At 53.4% G+C, this 9,195-nt stretch overlaps 1 protein-coding gene across 2 annotated transcripts in view; it reads left to right on the forward strand.

Annotated features, from left to right (window-relative positions):
- The window catches only part of aplp1 (amyloid beta (A4) precursor-like protein 1), a 49,696-nt gene extending 40,717 nt beyond the window's left edge, over positions 1 to 8,979 (forward strand). The window contains exons 12-17 of one of the 2 annotated variants that reach the window (XM_063038925.1): positions 845 to 997; positions 2,585 to 2,608; positions 4,075 to 4,151; positions 4,666 to 4,731; positions 6,384 to 6,527; positions 7,524 to 8,979. In XM_063038925.1, coding sequence (XP_062894995.1) covers positions 845 to 997; positions 2,585 to 2,608; positions 4,075 to 4,151; positions 4,666 to 4,731; positions 6,384 to 6,527; positions 7,524 to 7,625 — 566 coding nt within the window. In that variant the 3' untranslated portion in view covers positions 7,626 to 8,979. The remainder of the gene's footprint in view (positions 1 to 844; positions 998 to 2,584; positions 2,609 to 4,074; positions 4,152 to 4,665; positions 4,732 to 6,383; positions 6,528 to 7,523) is intronic. The other variant, XM_063038926.1, reaches the window with a different exon arrangement.
- The last annotated feature ends 216 nt before the right edge of the window (positions 8,980 to 9,195 follow it).

Here is a 9,195-nt window from a genome sequence, read left to right on the forward strand (position 1 = left end):
TCTTCCCCTCTCTTCCTTTCTGTGTATCTTCCTCCTTTCCACTCTATTCTTTCTTGTTGCTCCTTTCTCTGTCCCCTTTCCAACACCCCTCCCTCCCTCCTTCCCTCTGTCCCCTTTCTCTGCCTATCCTTTTGTCCCTTGCTGTCTGTCCCTCCACTCTCTTTGTCTCCCTGTCCTCTCCCCCCACCCTGGTTTCCTTCTCTTGCCCCTCCCTCTCCATTCTCCCTTCCCCCTTTCCACATTCTCTTCCCTCTTTCATTCCCTTCTCTCTTCTTCCACCTCTCCCTCATTCTTTCTTTCCCCTCCTTCCATCTCACCTTCCTTCCTCTCCTTCTCTCATTCTCCCTGTCTACCTCCTCTTTCTCCTTCCCTCTCTCTCTTCATCCCTCCCCACCAATCTGTCTCTCTCATTCTTTCCTTCTCTCCTCCCCTCCTCCTCTCTTTCTCTACCATCCCCTCTCTGTCTCTCTTCTTTCCCCACTCCTCCCTCTTCCCCTCCTTCTATCCCATCCCTACCCTCTCTCTCCCTTCATTCTGCTTTCTCCTTCCATCTCCTCCTCCCTCCCTCCCCTCTCCCTTTCCATCCCCCTATCTCTTCCATCCATCCCCTCTCTCCCTTTCCCTTCCTCCCCCCTCTCCCTTTCCCTCCGTCTCCCTCTCTCCCTTTCCCACCCTCCCCCTCTCTTCCCCCTCCCCTTTCCTTCCCTCTCCTCTCCCTGCCTCCCCCTCCCATTTTCCCCTTTTCCCTCCCCGTCTTCCCTTTTCCCTTTCCCTCCCTCTCCCTCTCTTCCCCTCTCCCCATTTCCTTCCCTCCCCTTCACCCCTTTCCCTCCCTCGCTCACAGAGGAGCTGCTGCGTGCTGATCGGCTGGAGGCCAGTGAACTGCTGACACCGTCACTCTCAGAGACGAAATCGGAGGAGGACTCGATGTCAGAGGAGGAGGATGTGAGCCTGGCATCCCCCACCGATTCTCTGCAGCCTCACTCCGAGACCCAAGGTGAGCTGTGTCCTTGACACTGGGCCGGGGAACTGGTTAGAGAGGGGTTAACACAGTCCCTCCCCACCCTTCTGTGGATTCCAGCTGCCCAGTCCGTGTTTGGGGTGGCGGGGTGGGGGCGTGGTGACAGGTTGGGGAGGCTGCTGGGGCTGGGGCAGATAGTGGGGTGGGGTTGGGACAAGGCAGGAGATGGATTCATCATTTCTCGCTCAACTCCCTCTCTCTTTCCTCTCTCTCCCTGAATACCTCCCCAACCCCACCACTCTCTCCCTCTACCTGCCCCCTCTCCCACATTCCCCATCCCTCCCCCACTCTTCCTTCTGCACTCACTCCTTCCTCTTTCTTTTTTCTCCCCATCCCTTCTCTCTCCTTTCTTTTTGTGTCTCTTTCCCCTCCGTCCTTCTCTACCTTCTTTCTCTTCTTCTCCATTTCCTCTCTTCACTTTCTCTCCCTCTCCCATCTCTCCTTCTATCCCTCTTTCCCTTTCTTTCTCTCTCTCTCTCCCCTTACCTCACTCACCCTTCTTTCTACCTCTGTCTCCCTCTGTTCCCTTCTCCCTTTCTACTGTTTCTCCTTCTCTTCCTCTCTCTTTCCCTTTTTGCCTCTTGTTTCCCTTCCCTTTGTCTCCCCTTTCCCCTTTCCCTTTCTCTCCCCTTTCCCCTTCTCTCCCCTTTCCCCTTCTCTCCCCTTTCCCATTTCCCTTTCTCTCTCCTTTCCCCTTTCCCTTTCTCTCCCCTTTCCCCTTCTCTCCCCTTTCCCCTTCTCTCCCCTTTCCCCTTTCCCTTTCTCTCCCCTTTCCCCTTTCCCCTTTCCCTTTCTCTCCCCTTTCCCCTTTCCCTTTCTCTCTCCTTTCCCCTTTCCCATTTCCCTTTCTCTCTCCTTTCCCCTTTCCCTTTCTCTCCCCTTTCCCCTTCTCTCCCCTTTCCCCTTTCCCTTTCTCTCTCCTTTCCCCTTTCCCATTTCCCTTTCTCTCTCCTTTCCCCTTTCCCTTTCTCTCCCCTTTCCCCTTCTCTCCCCTTTCCCCTTCTCTCCCCTTTCCCCTTTCCCTTTCTCTCCCCTTTCCCCTTTCCCCTTTCCCCTTTCCCTTTCTCTCTCCTTTCCCCTTTCCCATTTCCCTTTCTCTCTCCTTTCCCCTTTCCCTTTCTCTCCCCTTTCCCCTTCTCTCCCCTTTCCCCTTCTCTCCCCTTTCCCCTTTCCCTTTCTCTCCCCTTTCCCCTTCTCTCCCCTTTCCCCTTCTCTCCCCTTTCCCCTTTCCCTTTCTCTCTCCTTTCCCCTTTCCCTTTCTCTCCCCTTTCCCTTTCTCTCTCCTTTCCCCTTTCCCATTTCCCTTTCTCTCTCCTTTCCCCTTTCCCATTTCCCTTTCTCTCTCCTTTCCCCTTTCCCCTTTCCCTTTCTCTATGCTCTCCCCTTTCTCTCTGTCTGTCTTTCCCAATTCCTTCTCATTCCATTTCCCTCTGCCAACACTCAACCCGTTTTGCCCCTCTCTCCCTGTTCTTTTACCTCAACCTCCCTTCCCTCTTCCTCCATCACCTCCCCCCTCCCTCCGACCTGCCTTCCACCCTTACGACCGCCTTGCAATATTGCCAGGAGATGGACCCACTCCCAAGAAAGGTAAGGTCCTACAATGACATCATAGATTGTTTTCGTTGGTGGATGCATGAGCGAGTAGTAATTGGACAAAGTACTGATTACACCTTCTCAAATTGGAAGCAAAGAGATACCAGTCAGTGTACAGATAGTCCGCTGAGAGAGGGGGGTTGAGAGACACCGCAAAGTATGCAGATCCCTCAAGTGAGAGTGACTGCTGAGAGTCACCAGTCTGTGTACAGGTAATCCCCCTTGAGAGAGGGGGACTGCGATACACTCGTCAGTGTACAGATCTCTCCCTGAGAGAGAGAGAGACCGAAAGACACCAGTCATAGTCTCTCCCAGAGAGAAAGAGGGTCTGAGAGACTCTAGTCAGTGTACAGATCTCCCCCGAGACATCAGATGTACCCTGAGAGAGAGGGAGCGAAACATAGAAACATTAAAGGCATCCGTTAGTCTTGCGAGACCATGGATCTGCGCCTGGAAAGTCTTCATCTCCAGGGCGCAGGCCTGGGCAAGGTTGTATGGAAGACCAGCAGTTGCCCTTGCTGCAAGTCTCCCCTCTCCACAACACCGATGTTGTGCAAGGGAAGGGCATTAGGACCCATACAGCTTGGCACCAGTGTCGTCGCAGAGCAATGTGTGATTAAGTGCCTTGCTCAAGGACACAACACATTCCCTCGGCTGGGGCTCGAACTCACGACCTTCAGGTCACTAGTCCAATGCCTTAACCACTTGGCCACGTGCCTGCACCGCCATTCAGTATGATCGTGTCTGATCATCCAACTCAGAACCCTGTACCAGCCTTCCCTCCATACCCCCTGATCCCTTTAGCCACAAGGGCCATATCTAACTCCCTCTTAAATATAGCCAATGAACTGGCCTCAACTGTTTCTTGTGGCAGAGAATTCCACAGATTCACCACTCTGTGTGAAGGAGTTTTTCCTCATCTCTGTCCTAAAAGGCTTCCCCTTTATCCTCAAACTGTGACCTCTCGTTCTGGACTTCCCCAACATCGGGAACAATCTTTCTGCATCTAGCCTGTCCAATCCCTTTAGGATTTTATACGTTTCAATCAGATTCCCCCTCAATCTTCTAAATTCCAGCGAGTATTAGCCTAGTCGATCCAGTCTTTCATCATATGAAAGTCCTGCCATCCCAGGAATCAATCTGGTGACTGAAAGACACCAGTCAGTCTCTCCCAGTGGGAAAGAGGGACTGAGAGACCCCCGTCAGTGTATAGATCTCCCTGTGAGACAGATGTACCCTGAGAGAGAGGGACCGAGTGACACCGGCTCCTTCCTTACCACCCCTCCCACAGAGCTTCGTCCTTACTGCCCCTCCCACGGCACTCCCTCCTCAGCCCCCTTCCATGGGGCTCACAACACTCCCCACTTTATCACTTTCCTCCTATCCGATCGATCCCCTCTTAATCTGAGCTCTGATTGGCTGTTTTCTCTTCCACCACCCCCCCCCCACCTGCTACTCAGGATTGGTTGATTACTATGACCCGGTGGCCAGCGAGAGTAACCAAGACCGGAGATTTTTGGATGAATACGTAGACACGGTGAGACTGTTCGGAGAGTCTACTTTTGCCAAAGGATCCAAGCTGCTGTACTGTCCTGGATCCCACCCCCCTCGGACCCTGTCCCCTTCTTCCAGCATCCTCCCAGTGTTGCCCTCAGCAAAATGGCTGTGTTGACCCTTTGACTCTGCTCGTTGCCCTCCCCTGATCCTGCTGATTAACCACTGACCTTGCTTATTGATTCCTCTCCTTGACTGTTGACTATTGACCTTTGACCCAGCTCTTCGACTCATGAACTTGATTTTTGATTCCTTGACCTCTAAACTTGTTGACCCATGACCCCTGTCATTTTCCATTGCTTCTTGACCTTTCTTGTTACCCCTGGGCCTCTCTCCTTGACTTCCTGACCTTTTTTCATCGACCCTTGAACTTACTCATTCGCTCTGACCTTGGCCATTAACACCCACCCCTGACTCTTGCCCGTCACCCATGAGCTTTTTCTGTTGACTGTGAGCTTTGTCGGTTGACCTCTGACCACGCTTGCCATTGGTTGCAGGTGGACGAGTCAGCCGAGCTGATTTACAACACCAAGACATCGACAGGACTGCAGAGGGATGAACTGGTAAGACTCGTGTGTGCCTGCAGGAGGCAGCAGGCATCCTGGTTCCCTGAAGAACACGAGCCTAATTCTGACAGCTCTACTCCACTGCTTTTCCCCTTCTCTTCACTTTTGCCTCCACCCATTGTCAACTCTCCTGTCCACGCCTCCTCTTCCCTCTTCCTTCTTCTCTCACACCTCCCCTCCTCTCCTTCATTTTCTCCTCTGCCTATCATCAATCTCCTGTCCCTCTCCTACCCTTCCCCTTTTCTCCCTCCCTCCATCTCCACACCTCCCCTCCACTCCTTCATTATGACTTACACCTGCTTGCCAGAACTCCCCTCCCCTTTCCTCCCTCTCCCTCCCTCAACCCTCCTGCTCCCACCTTCACCTCTCTGACCCCTTCCACTCCTCCCTTTTTTTGATCCTCCTCCATTCACCTCTCTCCACGCCCCCCCTCCATCCACTCTACCACCTGTCCCCCTCTTTCCCAACTAGCCCCTCCACCCTTTCCTCTAATTCCCCCCAAACCCTCTCTGTCTCTCCCCTCCTTACCGATCCCCTTATCACTGATACTTACTCTCCCTCCCATCCCTTGCCCCTTCTCCGCCCCCTCTCCGAGGCGCTAGAGGTCACAGGCTGTGTCAGTGAATGGGATTATCAGGGTGAGGGGCTCAAGGGTTGGGATACAAGCTGAGGGCCAAACAGCCTCCCTCTGTGTTGGGGTTTGATAACTCCAGCTTTGCTTTCATCTGCCTCTCTTTCCTCCCTGAAGTCCCCACTCATCAGAGGGAGATGGGTTCATTGTTACACCCACCAGGGTGCAGCGGAAAACCTCACTCCGGTGAAGTCAAGGGGACGTGTACACAATGACCAGCGGAATAGCGGGAGGTGATCTGGGCTATTGCGTTCAGTTCTGGTCGCCCCATTACAGGAAGCGTGTGGAGGCTTTGGAGAGGGTGCAGAGGGGTAGGATGCTGCCTGGATTAGAGAGCCTGAGCTGTAGGGAGAGATCGGACTTGGAGTGTTTTCTCTGTAGCGCTGGAGACTGAGGGGAGACCTGACAGAGATCTATAAGAGGCAAATGTGGAGTAAACAACCTCAGGGTCGAAGTGTCTAATGCGAGAGGATGAGCTTTTAAGGTGAGAGTGGGACAGTTCATGTGCGGGGCAAGTTCTTCTCGCATGGAGGGTGGCGGGTGCCTGGAATGTGCCAGGGGTGGTGGTGGAGGCAGATACGACAGAGGTGTTTCAATGTCTCTTAGGCAGGCACAGGCATGCACAGGGAATGGAGGGATGCGGACATTGTGTAGTCAGAAGGGATTACATTTAGTTTGGCACAGACGTTGTGAGCCAAAGGGCCCTGTTCCTGTGTGTACGGTTCTGTATTCTCTTTGAAGTTTGGGGAGAAGGGGGAACACTCCTGCTCCCCATCACTGCCCAGTGACTCTGGGGTAGAGAGAGGTGGTGTGGGCAATCAGCCAGGGTTCTTGCTCTCCATCACTGCCCAGTGACCCTGGGGTAGAGTGCCCAGTGACCCCTGGGGTAGAGAGAGAGTGGTGCGGGCAATCAGCCAGGGTTCCTGCTCCCCAGCACTGCCCAGTGACCCCTGGGGTAGAGAGAAAGTGGTGGGGGGAATCAGCCATGGTTCTAACTATTCCTCTTCACCTTTGCCAGGAGCCTGAGGTTAAAGTTGCCCTCAACAAAGGCACACTGATTGGTCTGCTGGTTGTTGCTGTTGCCATAGCAATGATTGTCGTGTTGTCCCTCTTCCTGGTTCGTCGGAAGCAATACGGGAATATCAGTCATGGAATCGTGGAGGTAGGTATCCAACCACTTCCCATTCAGTCCTACCATCCCACACTCCCAATGGGACACCACCCTTCCTGTTCACTTCCACCATCCACACTCCCAATGGACCCCACCATACCCATTCACTCCTACAGACCACACTCTCAAAGGGACCTAACTCCTTCCCATTCGTTCCCACTATCCACACTCCCAATGGGAATCCATTCCTACTCATTCACTTCCTCTGTCTGTGCTCCTTATGTAACCTCACCCCCTACCCATTTACTCCCACTGTCCACACTCCCAACGGGGCCCTATCCCTTCCCATTCACACTCCCAATGTAACTCCACCCCATTCCCATTCACTCTAACCGCCCACTCTGATCTTCAGGACGTAGGTGATGCATTTTCCTCCAAAAAGCTAAACAATTCAGCATCTCCCCAGTGACCCTCACAGGCTGGATGCATCACAGCTTGGTACTGCAACAGTTCTACCTGTGATCACAAGAAACTGCAGAGAGGCGGGGACGCAGCTCAGCACATCACGGAAACCAGCCCTTTCCCCCTTCATGGACTCACTGCCTCCCCACCCACCCCTCCCCTGGACATTCTCTCTTCTCCCCTCTCCCACTGAGCAGAAGATACAGAAGTCTGAAATCACGTATCACCAAGCTTCTATGAGACTGCTGAACGGTCTCCTAATACAATAATGTCCCTTTGCCGTAGAGCACTACAGTATAGAAACAATCCCTTCGGCCCATCCAGTCAGTGCTAACCTGTTTTTCTGCCGAGTCCCATCTGCCTGCACCTGGACCGTAGCCCTCCAATGTACAGGATTGCAAGAAGCTGCAGGGAGTTGCAGACACAGCTAACCCCATCATGGGACAAGCCTCTCCACCATGCACTGTACCTCAGTGCACTGTGTTTTAAACTGAACCATAGAAACAGTAGACAAGACAAGTTATTTTTCTCTCAGTACTTTTGACAGCGATGAACCAATTTACTATTTGAGCCTCCCCCTTGCAGGTTGACCCCATGCTGACCCCGGAGGAGCGCCAGCTGACCAAGATGCAGAACCATGGCTACGAGAATCCCACCTACAAGTTCTTTGAGCAGTTGCAGAACTGAGGGTGCAGCTGGCAGAGAAGATAGGGGGAGGGAGGAGGGAGGGAGGGGAGGGGAAGGAAGAGAAGGGAGAAGGGGGCGCCCGGATTGGATGTCGGACCACAAGGCCAGTGATCGGGAGACCACTTTGCTAGTGAGTTGGTGGTTGCAGAGGGATGGGGTTTGGTCTTTCGGTTGGGGGTGTGGGGGTGTGCTGTATGTCAGCGTGATGGTGGGAGGGGAAGATCCATGCCCCTTGGGGCCTGGAGAGGTGTTCGTCTCGGTCAGCTCCCTCTCCCCAGCCCGATTGATCAACCACCTCCTACTTTTCCCGCCTTCCCTCCCCTCCTTTCCCTTCTTTCCTCCTGGTTGGTCCTCCCCCCACCACTTTACCTTCCAGCATTTGGATTGGATGAGGCATTTCCCCCCTCCCTCCTTCCCCACAACCAACATCACCGGGAGGTCACCCTGCGAGCGGGGGCAGGATCCTTCCCCAATTCCCATCACATACCTTCTCCCCGTTGACTCATTGCTGTTTCCGAAAGGCATCCCACGACACTCCACCCTGCCTGAGGAGTAAAGGGCATCACCAGACAACCTTCCACCTCCAGGGAGCCCTGCCAAGCTTTGGTCTCAGTGCCCACCCCACCTACTAGTGCCAGGGTGGAGAGGAATGGTGGGGAGGGCTGTTGGGCACTTTAGGGGGTCTGGTTGTGGTGGGGGGGGGGAGGATCGAACCTTCAATCCTCAGACCCTTCCTGGACCAACAAGCGGGGCTTCCAAACTGGCCACACCCACTGCAGATTTCTGGGATCAAAGTTGGGGAATGGGAGAACTTTGCTCTTGGTTTTTGAGGGGGTGAGGGGCCTGCAGGGTGGCAAGGAAATTAGGCATGATGTCTCCCCACTCTCCTCCTCCACGCCTGCTGCGCTCCCAGGAGCACCTCGCTTACCACAAAGAGTCCAAGGCGAAACACCCACTAGCACACTGGCGATTCGGCAGACGATCCCTCCCCCTGTGTTGTACATAAACGGTCCAAACCCCCACCCTTCCTCCCTGCCGCCTCCGTTGCAAATCCACGCAGATATTTTTGGCTGCTCTAATGGCTGGATGAACACTTCCAAAGCTGCCGACACAAGCGATACCGGGAATCACAGGTAACCCTTTCGGAGTCTCCCAATCTATGATGGGACACGGTCTGTGACTAACGACCCTCAGGCGCAGTGACAGAATGGACTGGTTTGTGATTGACTTGCTTCCGAACTTGGCTTCCAACCTGATTTCCCCGGGCATTCCTTGGGTCAGATCCATAACATATTTATTTGAAGTATATCTGTGGAATAAGATTAAATTAAACCATGCCATTAATTCCCCAAAACTGTGTTGTGTGTTTTTTTATATAAATACCTTGGACACAATTATTGTGTGACCCTTACATGTTGATCTTCCTAGAGAGCCCAGGGTTAGAAAGAGAGAGGGGAGACAGAGACCCCAAAAGACAGAGGAGCATAATTAGGCTATATGGTCCACGGAGTCTGTTCCACCATTCCATCGTAATTCATCATCCCTCTCAACATCTTCTGACCCTATGTCA

The sequence above is a fragment of the Mobula hypostoma genome, assembly GCF_963921235.1.
Source record: "Mobula hypostoma chromosome 8 unlocalized genomic scaffold, sMobHyp1.1 SUPER_8_unloc_1, whole genome shotgun sequence".
NCBI lineage: Eukaryota > Metazoa > Chordata > Chondrichthyes > Myliobatiformes > Myliobatidae > Mobula > Mobula hypostoma.